Source organism: Capricornis sumatraensis, chromosome 16, assembly GCF_032405125.1.
Source record: "Capricornis sumatraensis isolate serow.1 chromosome 16, serow.2, whole genome shotgun sequence".
Lineage (NCBI taxonomy): Eukaryota > Metazoa > Chordata > Mammalia > Artiodactyla > Bovidae > Capricornis > Capricornis sumatraensis.
This window is the reverse complement of record NC_091084.1, coordinates 57938722-57955966: the sequence shown is the minus strand read 5'-3', so window position 1 is coordinate 57955966 and position 17245 is coordinate 57938722. Positions and strand designations below refer to the sequence as shown.

At 39.8% G+C, this 17245-nt stretch overlaps 1 protein-coding gene across 1 annotated transcript in view; it reads left to right on the top strand.

The window, feature by feature from the left end:
* SLC5A12 (solute carrier family 5 member 12) overlaps nt 1-16514 on the top strand; it is a 45919-nt gene extending 29405 nt beyond the window's left edge. Inside the window, exons 9-15 of the mRNA XM_068989243.1 lie at nt 26-138; nt 5208-5275; nt 10555-10641; nt 12541-12707; nt 13764-13867; nt 14064-14191; nt 16368-16514. Of these exons, the coding sequence (XP_068845344.1) occupies nt 26-138; nt 5208-5275; nt 10555-10641; nt 12541-12707; nt 13764-13867; nt 14064-14191; nt 16368-16514 (814 nt within the window). The remainder of the gene's footprint in view (nt 1-25; nt 139-5207; nt 5276-10554; nt 10642-12540; nt 12708-13763; nt 13868-14063; nt 14192-16367) is intronic.
* Nucleotides 16515-17245: the final 731 nt, after the last annotated feature.

The window sequence follows — 17245 nt, the reverse complement described above, 5'->3', positions numbered from 1 at the left end:
TGTTCTCGCTTTTGTCTCCCTATAGCACCGTGGCTGCCAGCATCAATGCCTTAGCAACAGTGACCTTTGAGGATTTTGTCAAGAGCTGTTTTCCTCATCTCTCTGACAAGCTGAGCACCTGGATCAGTAAAGGCTTATGTAGGTACAGCCGGTGGATCTTCTATTCCATATCATGAAATGTATATGTGGTACATGTCAAAATCCTGCACACTCTATTCAGTGCATGCTGACAGGCACAAGTGCAGATGGAGATACAGGCGTAATCTCACATATAAATTCTTTTTTAAATTGGGGTATAGCTGCTTTACAATATTGTGTTAGTTTCTGTTGCACAACAAAGTGAATCACTATATGTATACATATATCCTGTCCCTCTTGGACTTCCCATCCACCCCTAGCCCATCATCCCACTCATTTAAGTCACCATAGAGCACTGAGCTGAGCTCCCCACGCTATACAGGAGGGTCCCACTAGCTATCTATTTTGCACATGGTAATGTATATACCGGCTTCCCAGGTGGCACAGTGGTGAAGTATCTGCCTGCAGGAAAAAAGAGATGCAGTTTCATCCCTGGGTCAAGAAGATCCCCTAGCATAGGAAATGGTAACGCACTCCAGTGTTCTTGCCTGGAACATTCCATGGACAGAGGATCCTGATGGGCTACAGTCCATGGGGTTGCAAAGAGTCAGACAAGACTAAGTTACTGAACAACATGTATATGTCGATCCCAGTCTCCCAATTCATCCCACCCTTCCGTTCTCACTCCCCCCGCTATGCAACCTTCTAAGACTGAACCAGGAGGAAATAGAAAATATAAACAGATCAATCACAAGCAATAAAATTGAAACTGTGATTAAAAATCTTAAAATGTACAAAAGTCCACGACCGGATGACTTCACAGGTGAGTTCTATCATTCATTTAGAGAAGAGATAACACCCATCCTTCTCAAACTGTTTCCAAACAATCGTAGAGAAAGGAGTACTCCCAAGTTCTTTTTACAAGGCCAAGATCACCCTAATACCAAAATCAGGCAATGATATCACAAAAAAAGTAAGTTGCAGACCAATAGAACTGATGAACATAGATGCTAAAATTCTCAATAAATGCTAGCAAACAGAATCACATATAAATTCTTACACTTCTAAAGATCCCAGGAAACTAGGAGGATGTCAAGAAAGAATGACTGGCTAGCTTAGCTTTCACCAATCTTATATTTGACATTCTCCTGTGTTCATCCTACAATCTAGGTTCATCACATCAACACCTCTTGATTATGCCATGTATCGATCCTATTTGTTCCTCCAAAGACAAAGACATTTAGCTCACTGTGGCCAGTCAGCTTGTCTAATAAAGGCAAATTGTTTTCTAAAGAATCCTTTATTACCAAACTCCCAGTAGCCTTAACTCAAAAGATAATTGCTCTTTGTTTAATCATATAATCACATTTTATATGTATAATCACTGTAGCACTTATATTGAATTATAGTTTTACAAAGTTTACTTCTTTTTAAGTATAAACAAATTATACACCTACTTACTATAGGAAATGTAAGTAATTTGGGAAAGTATATGTGCTTTTAAAATAAAATTATGTATAATTTTGTTCCTGGTTATTATTTTTTCTAGTATGCTATACTAGCATCTTCCTGTGCCATTTAATGTATTCTTTGAGAACATGATTTTGAGTGATTGCTTAATGTTTTACAGAATGACTCATTTTTATGTTGTTAGTTTGAAGTTGTTGTTTTGTTTTGTTTGGTTTGGTAACACTGTGATGAAATCCATATGCATAGTATTTTATTGTATCTTTAATTTTTTTCCTTAGTCAGGAACTCCAAAAGAAAATTACCAGGTTGAATAAAATGCTATAGCTTTTTGTTTTCATTTGTTTTGTAAAGCACATATCTGGCCATTGGCACAACTCTTGTTTATTCCCAAAATTTTAATTGATTTTCTAGTAAGTATGGTTATTACCTTCAAATATTGATGGTTTTATGGTATTCTCATTCTTAAATGTTTCTCTAATCTGTGGTTTGTGTTCTCCATATTCTTCACTATTTCTCTTATTTTCATAATTTTTTCCTCTCCCTCTGTGTACTTGAAGGGCTCAGATTTTTTCTCAATGTTATTGTAAGTCTTCCACAAAATAAATTTCTTAATAATAGTGATTTGAATTCTGCTACAGTATTTTGTTCCTCACATTTTACTATTAAAAATACAATCACACAGCAAAGTTTAAAGACATATATTATGATCTCCTGTATATATACCACCAAGATTCTCCATTAATGCTTTATTGAACTTGATTTTTCACACAGCCATCTAACTCTCTATCCATCTATTAATCCATCATCTGTTTGATATATTTGAAAGTAAATCCAGACATCAGTACACTTCCCTCTAATTATTTTAGCATATTATTAACTAGAATTCAGTAATTGTTTAAAGTTTTTTAAGTGTAAAATTTATCCACAGTTTCGTGGAGAAATGTTAAATAAGCATTTGCTGAGTTTTGAGAAATGCATACACCTGTGTGACTCAGCCACTAGGAATATAAATCGTCACCATCACCCTCGAAAGTTCTCTCTTAGTTTTCCCGGTCAATTCTTACTCCCACTTCCTTCCAGCGGTAGCCACTATGATATTTTTCATCATAGATTAGTTTTAACTCTTCTAGAATTTTAGGTAATTAGAATCACACAGTACACATTTGTTTTTGTAAGACTCCTTTCACTCAGCATAATATGTTTGAGATACATTCATATTGTTTTGTGTATCAGTATTTCATCTCTTTTTATGGCTGAGTAGTATGACATTGTATAGGTACACTGCTTTTTTTTTTTTTAAGTTCTATTGGTGTACCCAGATTATTTCAGTCTGAAGTTCTTTTGATACAGCTGCTATGGATATTCTTGTACAAGTCTTTTGTGAACATGTTTTCTTTTCTCTTTAGTAAATACCAAGGAGTAGGAGTGCTTGGTCAACTACTATAGTTTTCAATTTCCTTGTAGTCCTTTCTTATCACACCTGGATTCATCCTCACCTAAACTATAGGTGCTTATCCTATCCTGCTGTTTTTTTCTTGCCAGTTGTTTTCTCTTGACCTGCACTTTTCACTTCACTGAGTCCACATGTTTTTGCATAGTATTGAAATTACCAGACAATTTCTAAGTACTTTTTATGGTTCTTAAGGTAAATTATTTCCAGAAAACATACTCTGTATTTGAGATTATAAGTTAATATATTCATTTCCTTCTTTGGCAACATTTTGGCATGGATCCTATCTTTCTTTTTTCTTTTCACTTATGCTTGAACAAGAGATTGGTGCTGACCAATGTTTGCTAACTGGGTGATTGAATTGCCTTGATTTTTTTTTTTTTACTATCTTGCATAATGAGTTACATGCAGCTAATAGCAGGTGGATGAGCATCACTTCTTATGCAATTTCCAATTTCTAGCAGATATTCAAGAACATGCTGGGTAGAAGTTTCTGCTATGACCACGGTGTATTGTCTGATCCTCCAAGCTGTTGTAACACTGGGAAAATCCATAGGATTTGCTGAAACTGTGGTGCTTTCTCTTGCACATTTGCTGCTTTGTCTGTGGATGCATACACTCTAGGTCTCCGTGGAACACCACCAATTTTCCCTAAGCCCCTTGCCCCGAAAGTTGCTATTGATTGCAATTTGGTGGACGTATAAAGATTTGGGGGAGAGGGGGACTGAATCAGTTCTCCAGTCAGCACAGAAAAGTAGAACCCTTGGATTGAGGGGTGGTTTCCTAGAGTCCCATTTGAAACAGATAACCGTTGGCTCAGCAAGAAGATAATTAACAGTTGAGAAAATATAACTTTTAAATTTTCTTCAGGCAGGCAAAATTCTCCTTATTCATGAAGTGATACAGAATTAGGGCAAACATTTATTTCTGATGTCTAATCTATCATCTTTAAAAATAATGGGAGCAATTTTATAATTTTAAAAGGTGTTTATTGGTCAAACGGTGTTATTGTTATTGTGTAGGTTTCCTCATTTTTCCGTGTTTTATTGAGAAATTGGAAAATATAGCTTTAAAGTTGCTACTCTGATTTCATCTTAAAAGTGAATTCCTGATAATAAATATTATGGATATCATATACCAAATCTGATATAATAATAACAAGCATATAGTACTTGCTATATAACAGGTACTCTTGGATAAATTAATTTAGATGTGATTCCTTCCTAGAATGTGAGATCTTTGGGGGAAGTGGTATTTATAGCATTGGCATTTGGTAAGTGTTTGACATACTCGGTGAAATTAATGGTGACATTGGGAACTGAGCCAAATATTTACCTGAGAGAGAATTTCAACTAAAATGAGAAAAATCATTTTCTCTATCTCTGTCACTGTGTCTCTGTCTATATCTATCTCCAACTCCTTATCTCTCACCCTTTCTCATTTAGTCTATGGGTTTTAATGGGAATTGAATAGTTTTAAGGTAGTTTTTAAACAAAGATGTATGAAAACAATTGTTTTTAAAAATATGGCTTAGAAGAAGATATTACCTCTAAAAGATAACCAAGATATGCTTATTCATCCAGCAAGATCCTATGATGCTAGAGGCACACTGTGCAAGATGCTTCAGAGCGTGGTACCCTGATGACCCTCATGGTGCTCCAACACAGCCATGTAAACAAAGAAATCCTTATGCAATATACTGAGGGCCATAAGGAGTTATGAATAAAGCATGAAAAGACCAGAAAAAATTCCCAGATTTGCAAAATCTGTGAGGTAAATTGTATAGATATTCAGCCATTTTAAAGATGAAAAACTACATGTATCCCAGAGAAGTTAGTAATTTCTTCAGCTGATTATAGGTAAGTGGTTGAAATGGACTTAGTTCTCACTAATTTAGTCTGGATTAGTCTGTAGACCAGTGATCTTTCTACATCTTCATGTTGATTCAACATGACAGTTTTCTTCTTAAATCCTGGAGAGAAGACTCCAGAAGGCTGAATTCCAGCTCATTCTGTCTGACAGAGGAAAGCATGTGTTGGGGGAGAAAGTCTCATCAGTGTCCTTGTTGGGGCTTGTGATAGCTACCTGGGGTAGACAGTCCTTCCTGAGACCCCTTCCAATACGGCTTGCATGAGAGAAGACCCTGAGTAGGAGCTCAAGGAATCCCTCAAAGCAGGTTGGATGATAGTCCTGCATTTTCTTTCTTCAGGTCTCTTATTCGGTGTGATATGTACCTCCACAGCTGTGGCTGCATCCCTCATGGGTGGTGTCATACAGGTAATGACAGACCTGAGAACTTATTATCCTTAAATAAAACTAGGATAATCATACTAGTAAAATCAATCATTAAAATGGACATTTACAGAATGCTTATTATGGTCTAGCTGCAGTCTCGAATGTATTGTCTCATTTGATCCTCATCACTTCCCTAAGATGTAGTATGAATAATGTACTAATGTCACAGGTGAAGAAGCTAAGAAATAGGGAGGTGAAGAACTGTCCCAAATTCGTATAACTAAAGCATAATAGACCTTGGAAATGAGCCCACCTCTACCTATTAACAATGCTGAACTACCTCCCATATGTTCAACTCCCCGTTCAGCTTATGTCAGCACTAGAAAGTGCTGATAATCTGTTTCAACATTTGTTTTGTAGATGATACAGAAAAAAATGAAGACATCCTGCTCAAGTTCTCCCAGCTAGTTAGTGGTTAAACCATGTTTATGACCCAAGTCTTCTGAGCTCCCCCTTTTCCTTCCTCAAATTGCCCAACTCACAAAACATCATCAGATAAGGAATCTTCATAGTCTACATCAACCATCTTAATCCTATCATATCTTTGTATAATTTGAACATCCTGTATATTTTCTTGGCATGGTTTAGGTTTTCAATACATGCTGCTTAAATGTAGAAATGAGTGAGAGTGAGTGAATAGTCATCACTGACTTTTATAGGATGTGTTTTAGTTTCCAGAGCAGTGGATCTTGCTTGATCTTTCCAATGACTCTTTACATAGGTTCCATTATTTCCTTTTTGAAGTACAGGAAACTTAATTGGCTAGTTTAGTACCATAACAACTATTTCATCCTCTGTCTTTATAAGAGAAGTTGTGGGACTGGAAATGTCCTGTCCTCTGTGCCAAGTATGAGCTATATTTAATGACAGTTACTTGCTGATCTCTTTATAACTTTTGAGGACTTTGATATCTCCCCCTCCACACAGCGGAACTGACGTGTTCATGAAGTTGTCTTTAGTGATCTCAACAGCATTTTTTAAGGTTTGCATGCTTAGTTGCTAAGTCATGTCTGACTCTTTGTGACCCTATAAACTATAGCCCTCCAGGCTCCTCTGTGCATGGGGATTCTTCAGGCAAGAATACTGGAGTGGGCTGCCATTTCCTTCTCCAGAGGATCTTCTTGACCCAGGGATCAAACCCAACGTCTCCTTTGTCTCCTTCAATGCAGACAGATTCCTTAACCATTGAACCATCAGGGAAACCTCTTTTTAAGGTTTATTTCCCCCCATTTCCAAGTTACCTCTGATGTTTTGTGCCCCTTTGTTTTCTCCCCTTTATCCAATCATTATTTACTCTTTTTTCTATTTTTTTATTGTGAATAGTTGATTAACAATGTTGTTTTAAGGATGTATCACCATGTCCAATTTGGTGAGAATTTGAAAAAATGAATTGTATTCTTCCAGAGATATTTGCATGTTAAGCTTATTTGCCACTGAGGCATGAAAGGCTCCAGAATAGATAAGGTCTCCTGCAACACTGGTGTAACACGTCAAGCTTACCATGAAGAGGGAGCTGTGAGGGATGCTTGTCCTTATTCAAATAAGTATGCTAGGCTTGCTTCCTTCCTTGATTGGTTAAAATGTGTGTCACAAAGTTCACACAGTTTAGGGGATGCCAGTGGGCAAGAAATGAACACACTGATGTGCTGTTTCCTAGGAGAGAGATTTGTCTAAAATGCTCTCCTTGCTTCTCTGAAGACATCTGATTTGACAGGTGCAGAAAGACTAATATACCATTTAATTTTCCAATGTATTACCCTTTCAGAAAACTATAGCACATAGCAAAAGGCTCTGGGAAAACTTAGTAAGCTGTTTCACTTTAAATATGTGACCGAAGAATCATGTACAGGGAGAGAAGATAGGAGGAGAGGCAGGTAGCACCAGTCAGTTCAGTCAGTCAGTTCAGTTGCTCAGTCATGTCCAACTCTTCGCTATCCCACGGACTGCAGCACACCAGGCTTCCCTGTCCATCACCAACTCCTGGAGCTTACTCAAACTCATGTCCTTTGAGATAGTGATGCCATCCAACCATTTCATCCTCTGTTGTCCCCTTCTCCTCCCGCTTTCAATCTTTCCCAGCATCAGGATCTTTTCCAGTGAGTCAGTTCTTTGCAGTAGGTGGCCAAAGTATTGAAGTTTCAGCTTCAGCATCAGTCCTTACAGTGTATATTCAGGACTGATCTCCTTTAGGATGGACTGGTTGGATCTCCTTGGAATCCAAGGGACTCTCAAGAATCTTCTCCAACAACAGTTCAAAAGCATCACTCCTTCAGCTCTCAGTTTTCTTTATAGTCCAACTCTTACATCCATACATGACTACTGGAAAAACTATAGCTTTGACTGGACAGACCTTCGTCAGCCATATCAGTAGAATAACCAATGGAGATCTGATAACTAACGATTTGTGGAGTTCTCTCTGGGAAAAGCCATTGTATCTATTATGTTGCTGTCTTAATGGCCATCAGCTACTGGGTTGGTCAAAAAGTTCATGTAGGATCTTACAGAAAACTGGAATGTACTCTCTGGACAACTCAATAGTTCTGCTAAGGGCTGCGGTGACCCCTGTTACTGTTGTTCAGCTGCTAAGCCATGTCTGACTGTTGGCAGTCCCACAGACTGCAGCACTCCAGGCTTCCCATGCACACCATCATCTCTAGATTTGTTTTTTTCCCCAATTTAAGAAAGTGCTTTGTTTGTTTTTTGTGGGAGTGGGTGGTGATCTTTCTTTCCTTTGAAGTATAAAAAAAAAGGTACATTCTAGATTTCAAAACAGTCCAACTATCAAATGACACACCTCACGGATCAGAGAGCTCACCAACAGGGGAGGTAAGAAGATAATAGTAAGATGATAATAATGGTGGATAATATTTTGGGAGTGATTATCATGTTCTCCAGAGTGCCCAGGTTCTATTTAGATTCTATTGGATTCCACATTGAATACTCTCAAACATGCACACACACAAAAATCCTAGGAAGCAGGTATTAGAAGCAGGTATTTTGATCCCCATTTGTCATCTGAGAAGGCTAGGACACCCTAGTCATGAAACACATTTCTTTAGCTGCAATCCTCTCCTTGCAGCAGGGGCTTAAATGAGATTTGGCCATTGGGATAAGGACTATTAAACGAGCTCTGTCTTCCTTCAATTAAACATACTTAATGACAAAAAGAAAGACAAGAAATTGAAGTTGGTTTTGTATATTACAGAAATATGTATTTTTAAAATCCAGAAACTCTTTGATTTATCACAAGAAGACTTCCCCCTTACCCGGGGCATATTGGATAAGGACTTTGTAAGAGATTGTTCATTATTTTTCTCCTATGGGGGATATAAACATTTATCCTAATTTATTGATTCTCCCATATAATAGCTAGTAAGTTAGCTTCCAAATTCAGCAACCACAGCAACTAGAAATTAATACTATCAATCAGCAGAGAAAATGTGAAGACTATTAAGTATTGACTTTGGGGAAGAGTATCTACTGTAATTTTATCTATCTCCAACTTGTCAAAGATCTATCTGTGGCATTGATTTCTCTAAAAATTATCCTGGAAAAGCAATCATAACAGTGCATTGTAGCTCATTTTTCTGGACAAAAGAATTTATATTATATATGGAGTGGACTTGAAGTCCCCTTGGTCCTACTTCTATTTTTTTTTTAAAGAAAGAAGACTCTCTGAAGTGAAATAAATCTGAATTAATAACTGAAGTTTCACCAGATCATATTTACATGTGGCAGAGTCAAAATGAGAATCTAAATATTCTCTTAGTAATGAACTATTTCAAATAACTTTTTCCCCTTAAGCAGAAAAAAGGAGACCATGATGGTTTTCCATGCTTTTGTCTTTTTTTTAGGTGGGACTTACTTTTAGAAGAGAAAATATGGGTTTTAGAGCCAAGCAAAATTGACTTCAGACTTTTAAATCTCACCTCTACAACATTCTAACTGAGAGTATACCTTGAATATGTTTTCTTTCAGTCCAAATTTCTCATCTGTAAAATCCAGTTAGTGCTATCAACTAATCAGGGTAATTGTGGGGATGAAATGAGATCATTTGTTTATAGTGCCAATTCATCTCTATTATCTGACACATAAGACATGGAGTTAGTGCCTGACAAACAGAAAAGATGTATAAACTGTTTAGAACATTCTTATCACAGCCCCTTGATCTAAGAGCCCTGCAGTTGTATGGATAGAACTAGGGTTGCACTGCAGAGTAGCTTTGTGTATGTGTGCGTGTGTGTGTCTGTGTGAGTGCATGCACGCACATACTTAAGTCATGCTTCCTCCCAGGCTTATCAGTGCCTGCGTATGTTCAAGACTTTCGAAAAGCTATGGCACAAGACTATATAGATTGATAGAAAACTAGTTTAATTAAAACCCATTTCCAATTCACTGGGTTCAATAACTTAAAGGCTAAGAGAGATGGAAATGCATTTGCCAAACTCCCTCTATATCCAAAAGAGACGGAGCCGTAACAATGGGATATAGGATATGGAGTATCCAATGGCCTCCCCACCATGTTCCAAATTAGTGCTGCAACATCCTTGAGATATTCTGGTGAGATAGCAAGAGGGGGTTAATAATTATTGTCAAAATAAAGAGTTGTTCAAACTAAATTAAAACAACTGGATCAACTGCATAAGATATGCAACCAAGTTATAGATGTATTTATTCTGGTGAGATAGCAAGAGTGGGTTAATAATTATTATCAAAATAAAGAGTTGTTCAAACTAAATTAAAACAACTGGATCAACTGCATAAGATATGCAACCAAGTTATAGATGTATTTATTAAATACATTGTTTAAAAATCTTTCTTTTTAAAAATTGTGTTACAATTCCCTTACCATGCCGTGTTAGTTTCTGCTGTACAAAGAAGCACGTCAGTCATATGTATACATACATCCCCTCCCACTTGGACCTTTCTCCCACCCCCCTACAAAAGCTTTTAGACAAGATAGAAAATATAAACAAATCAGTAATTTCCAGCTTGCGGGAAAACTTATTCTACTAAATCCAAATTGTCTGTGTTCACACATACACACACAAGTATGTTTATAGATATTTTTGATTTTTTACATAATGCTTCTCAATGAGCCCAGAAGGGAGAAATGATTTTGAGAAAGCATATGATTAATAAGTGACACGGTCCGGACTAGGACTGTATTTCATCACATGTCCAAGAAAGGGAATTGGTCCTGGGTGGGCCACAGATTCAGGGGAATATAGTTTGTTGATCTGATCTGCTTTGCTCCACAGGCTGCCCTCAGCATCCACGGCATGTGTGGGGGGCCAATGCTGGGCTTGTTCTCTCTGGGAATCTTGTTCCCTTTTGTGAACTGGAAGGTAAGTCCGCACACTTCCCCTCTGCACACTTCCAGCTGAGACCAGGCCCAGCCACTCTCTCTTCTCTCAGTCCTCCTTGGAAAGGCCATTTGTCTTTGCCAGAAAAAAAATGAGGTCTTCTTTCCATAGTAGATCTAAATAGAGCCCTAGCCCTCCAATCTCTGAATCTGTGAGTCTGTATTAAGAGCAGAAAACAAAGTAAGAGCCAGTCATGAAATATCATATGTTATGGCATCAATGTGAACTCTTTAGGGTTTAAGTTGTCTTCTCTAAATTAAAAGCCCACAAAATGAAATATAAAACAGATACTAAGATCAGAAATAGTTTAGTTAAAACCCAACTTTGAAAACTTCAAAAGTGTAAATTTTCTTTTCTATATTTAGTTACCCCAAATTATAAGTAACTTAATTAAGCTAATTAACTAATTGAAGAAGGAGAGACGAGACCAGCCTGCATAATAGCTGAGTATTCTTGGTTTTGACGAAGATACAAATACTAGATACCATACAAGCTAATGTGTGTATGTGAGTGCTAAGTCACTTCAGTCGTGTCCAACTCTTTGTGACATTATGGACTCTAGCCCACCAGGCTCCTATGTCTGTGGGATTCTCCAGGAAAGAATACCGGAGTGGGTTTCCATGCCCTCCTCCAGGGAATCTTCCCAACCCAGGGATCAAACCCACATCTCTTATGTCTCCTGCATTGGCAGGCAGTTTTTTCTTTACCACCTGGTACCACTGGGGAAGCCTCAGTACAAGCTAATGGTATGTCCTTAAGTAAATATTGGTTGGATGACTGTGTAGTAAAAATAAATCAAAGGGATCACTTATTTTGAAATATAATACAATGCTCAGTTATTGCAAATACTTTTCTGATCATTAATTTATGGCATCTGGTGGTACTAGTGGTAAAGAATCCACCTGCCAACGCAGGAGACTCAAAAGATGTGGGTTCTATCTATGGGTCTGGAAGATCACTGGAGAATGTAAAGGCAACTTACCCCAGTATTCTTGCCAGGAAGATACTATGGACAGAGGAGCCTGTTAGGCCACAGTCCACAGTGTTGCAGTCAGACATGACTGAGCAAACATGTGCAGTGTAGCCCAAGGGCCGTAGCAGTCAAGTCACATTCCTTGCTTTAGTTCCGCCAGACAATAACAAACAGAACATTCTGGTGCTGTAACTGAAGAGACATTTTCATGAATAAATAGAGAAACTGACAAGTTGTTTTCTATCACAGAGAAAGTTCAGCTATCTGGCGCAGACCAGCAAGATTCAGTTTTAGTTTTTGGTGGTCCTGATCCCTGCTGGGTTATTCTGTTTCCTTGGAAGGAGGAATGAGTGACTCACTGACTTTTAACTTTTGATCAAGAAGTATGACCCTTAAGTGACACGACTAATATTTACACTCAAACCAAAAACTCCAAACCTGGGAGTCCAAGGACCGTGACCAGCATCACCTGGGAAGAGATATAGGAATAAAAATTTCTATTTGACAGCCTACAATGGATGTCAGGGGAAAATGACCCCAGTGTCTCCATTATCTGAGGTTTTCCTGTATTTCTGAAACTCTTCTTCTGGGAACTGAGGTTCAACAAGTACTTTTTAGTGATAGGAGGGAGAAGCCAAAAGGAGAAGAATAAATCCTGCTAAAATTTACATAAAATGACCACAATAAAATCTTCCAGTGTCTTCATCTAAGGAACAATGTGTTCCTAAATAAAGCTCGTTGTGGGAGTTTGAAGGCAGGCAGTGTGCTGTTTTGAGCACAAGTGGCCAGGATTGGGGGTAGAAAGCCAGAATCTCTAAGACATAACGCTTTTCATCTCATTATTCTTTCAATGCCTTTGATCTTTCAATGGTCAGATCTCTCGTTAACTTTTGCTTTTCTTTATCAAGGGTGCCCTAGCAGGCCTTCTGACTGGAATCTTCTTGTCATTTTGGGTGGCCATCGGGGCCTTCATTTACCCTGCACCAGCCTCTAAGACATGGCCTTTGCCTTTGTCGACGGACCAGTGTGGCCTATCAAACATGACGGAATCGGTGCCTCCAGTGCTGTCCAGCAGGTATTCTCACCTTAAAGATGGCGTCAGGTCCCAGAGAGATGGTCACCAAGTTAGAGAAAGGTGCATACTTCATGCTAAGTCTGAGGAGGCCATCTTGCTCTCTTAAGAGAGAGTTAGTTGTTCTGGATGGTACCCAGCAATAAAGAGTGCCCCAGGTTTCTGTAAATATCCATTCCCCTGCACCCCAGTGCCCAAGAGTATGCATTCCTCTGCATCCTGGTGCTCAAGGATGAATTTGGCAAGAGCGTTAATTGGAAGTCTCAGTTCTCAGGTCCACTATGCTGTTTCTTCCTTCCTGCCTGTGCTTATTCTACATTTTTTCTTGGAATACTTAATCCTGGCTCGAACAACCTTTTTTTTTTTTTCTTGAATAACAGCTAAGTATTTTTTAAAAACAAGCTGTGGCATCATCTCACACATCAGCCTGGGTTTAACACTCTTTCTGAATATTTTCCGAATCCTTTGTTGCTCTTCTATCAAGGTGTGCTGGTCTATTTTATGATTGTGAACTATTATATGTAGACTTTGTGGCTTACTTATCTTCAATCTCCAGTGTCTGTCACAATTTCTGGCACTAAATCTGGGCTTAGTAAATGTCTGAAATGGAAGGCATGGTCTTTATTGCAATTGTGGTGTAGTAGTAGGACTTGTAATTCAGGGATGGACTGAGTTGAGTGGAATATAAAACACAACCACTCTACAGTCAGTTATTTTTAAAAAAATGATCAAATGGCAAAAGATGAGCTTTGGGGTTTTGAGAGATTGTTGTTTAGTTGCTCAGTCATGTCCAACTGTTTGTGACCCCATAGACTGTAGCCTGCCAGAATACTCTGTCCTCAGGATTTCCCAGGCAAGAATACTGGCATGGGTTGCCATTTCCTCCTCCAGGGGATCTTCCCAATCAGGGATCATACCTGGGTCCCCTGCACTGGCTCTTCATCACTGAGCCACCAGGGAAGACCATTTTAAGAAATGCCGAGCCCGCAGACATCCTCTTAGTCACTGTGAATCATGACTTCACACTCAGAACTGAGGATGTGCTGCTGTTCTTCACAGACCCGCCATCGCTGAGACCTGGTATGCCCTCTCCTACCTACACTACAGCACCGTGGGCTGCCTGGGATGCGTAGCTGCTGGAGTAATCATCAGCTTCCTAACAGGCCAGTTACATACATTCCTCTTCTTGGGGCCAAGGAAGACATGGGCTAGTCTTATGCATTGCCAAATGAGGTACCCATCTTACAGGCATGATTTGGGGTTCACCCCAAAAAGAGTGACCAAGTTCTCAAATGGACAATCCTTAAAGGAACTCTTGGAAGCATGCAACACCTAATCCATTTTTGCTTTCATTACTAGGTCGCCAAAAGGGCAAGGATATTCCACCACTGCTAATTAGACCAGTCTGCAATTTATTTTGCTTTTGGTCTAAGAAATACAAAACACTGTGCTGGTGTGGAGTTCAGCATGACAGTGGAACAGAGCAGGTAAGCTGATGTTTGAGCTTCTGAACAATGTGAATTGGCTCAAAAGGATTCTGTTTCTGCCCATTTAAACCGTCTGCAAGGCTGGGAGTTGGGAGGGTAGCTGGTGGATATGAGAATCTGAAAAAATCTGGGTTTCCACTTCAGTTACTTCAGCTAAATTCCCTCGTAGCTCAGCTGGTAAAGAATCCACCTGCAGTGCAGGAGAGGAGACCCCAGATTGATTCCTGGGTTGGTAAGATCCTGGGGGAATCCTTGGAGAAGGGGATAGGCTACTCACTCCAGTATTCTTAGGCTTCCCTGGTAGCTCAGCTGAATCTGCCTGCAATGTGAGAGATGCAGGTTCGATTCCTGGGTTGGGAAGATCCCCTGGAGAAAAGAACAACTACCTACTCCAGTATTCTGGCCTGGAGAATTTCCTGAACTAGTCCATGGGGTTGCAAAGAGTAGGACATGACTGAGCAACTTTCACACTTTTGGAACTTCAGCTTTTACAAGAGAACAAAAGGGAGACCATGGAGTGTGATCTGGACACGAACATGTCTGGTATGTCACAGAGTGTAAATATAAAGTAAGATTTATTGGTGGAACTTCTCAGAGAAGCAGCAGGATACATACTGTCTCCCAGCTCTCCTCTTATCCTTCCAAGAATCATGTTTAGACCACACAGGGTGAGGGAAATTGTCCCAGTGCTATTAAGGTCTAGAGACACTGACCGAGTATGATTAAGGTCACATCAGCCCATGACCACCATAACAGCCTGACGTCAGACCAGATTGGACTTACTGACTTGATAGAGGAAGCGGGGCTGGGACACCCCAGGGGAGCCAGGGAGTGCTACCCTTAACAAAAGGGTAAGGTTCGTGTTTCTGCTGTAGGATTCTAAGAGGGGTCTAAGTAAGGGAGAACGGACTGGAGACAAAGCCATCTGCAGCAGCTTTGGTGGAAGAGCAGTAACCACTCAGAGTTACTGTGGCATCTGATAACTCTAGGACGTTGACAGAAGCAGTGTTTTCTGTTGGGCTTGCAACTGGTTTTATCCAGGTCTGTCTTCTCAGTCAGATAACAGGCAGGAATTTTTTTCCCTTAAAGTGAGGGCTTATTATCTTTCTTTCAAGCCCAGATATTTCACTCTTTCAGTACTCTAGGAGAGGACTCTTTGCCCTTATCACAGGTCTTAAGTTGTCATTTGTTTCCCCTCTACCCAAAGCCCATAATAACATGTATGTGAAGTAAAGCTGAGTTTCATAGTTTTTGCTAAGGAGAGCACCTTCTTGACAGGGGCTTAGAATGGGAAGGCAGTCTATTTGCTGACAAGGCAGCTGGCTAAGCAGTGTATTGTTTGGATAAATGAGTTTGAGGAAGTTCTAGAAAAAAAAAAAGAATAATATTATTTACTGCTTTACAGACTTATCTTCCTGGGCACAAATTTCCTGAGATAAATGGGAAATCTTGCTGATGCAGGCAGCTTCTGTTCCCAAGGCTGAGTCTAGAGTGGGAGGGGACACTTAGTTGTCACTACTGGGCTCCTTTGCCAAGAAATAACACTGAGCAGCCTTCTGCCGAGTTCGCATACAGGGCCCCTGTTGTGACCAGGAGACTTGCTGTTCATGGAAAGGAAGAGGGTGACCACCTTCTGAGACACAAGTGTGTCTCTCCTCAGGAAGTAATGCTACCACTTCACAGGACTATTGTGCTAGAGACATAAATGTCTTCATGCTATGCACTGATGCATTGTGCAATGCAATTACTGGCTCAGTTGTGTCCGACTCTTTGTGACCCCATGGACTGTAGCCCGTCAGGATCCTCTGTCCATGGGATTTTCTAGGCAAGAATACTGGTGTGGGTAGCTATTCCCTTCTCCAAGGGATCTTCCCAACCTAGGGACTGAAGCTGGGTCTCCTGCATTGTAGGCAGATTCTAGTGGGCCACCAGCTCACTAAACTGCTCTGTTTTTATTATGATGATTATTATCATCATTAGAAATGGCATCTACATGGATTGAGGCATCAAAGCTACCAATTAGGAAGTGCCCTGGGTCAGAGTTATTTGTGCTGTTTTCATATTTGTCTGTCTTTCTTTTCTTTTTCAAAAGGGGAGGTATAAACAAGATTCCCTCAGTTTGATTTCGGATACATTAAGACTGTCCCACTAATATGTATCTTTCTATTTTCCTCAGGAAAACCTTGAGAATGGCAGTACCTGGAAACAAGGGGCTGAATCTGTCTTACAAAACGGCCTCAAGCAAGAAAGCCTGGTTCCAGGCTATGATCCCAAGGACAAAAGCTATGACAACATGGCTTTAGAGAAGATTACCCATTTCTAAGGCAACACACACACACGATACACAGATACACACAGTCCACATACTTCTTTCCTAATGTTTAGTGGGCTTCCCTGGTGGCTCAGACAGTAAAGAATCCGCCTGCAATGCGGGAGACCTGGGTTCAATCCCTGGGTTGGAAAGATTCCCTGGAGGAGGGCATGGAAACCCACTCCAGTATTCTTGCCTAGAGAATCCTCATGGACAGAGGAGCCTGGTGGGCTATAGTTCATGGGGTCAGACACAACTGAGCAACTAAGCACATTGGTTAGTAGACTTTGTAGTTGCCACTACTAGAAGACAGGGTTGTCTAATGTGTATTTATATTATTTATGACCACAAATAAAATGAATGTTCCCCAGAATATTCTGAAGATTATTCTTTGGAAGATTCCACTTTCAGGTGAGAAAAAATAGACAAGCCTTAAGTGCCCCAGCAACTTTATTTTTTAATAAATTTGGGCTTGACTTCATCAGAGTGCTAGAATCAGTCTCTTTGCTTTGTGTTATATAAGACTCCAGGAACTATGTGTGTTTGTTGGTTGGCTGGGTATTTTTTTGGCGGGGGGGAGTTATTTTTTTAGCCATCAAATATCCTGGAGTTTGAGCTTCCCTGGTAGCTCAGCTGGTAAAGAATCTGTCTGCAATGCAGGAGACCCCAGTTCAATTCCTGGGTCAGGAAGATGCCCTGGAGAAGGGATAGGCTACCCACTCCAGTACTCTTGGGCTTCCCTA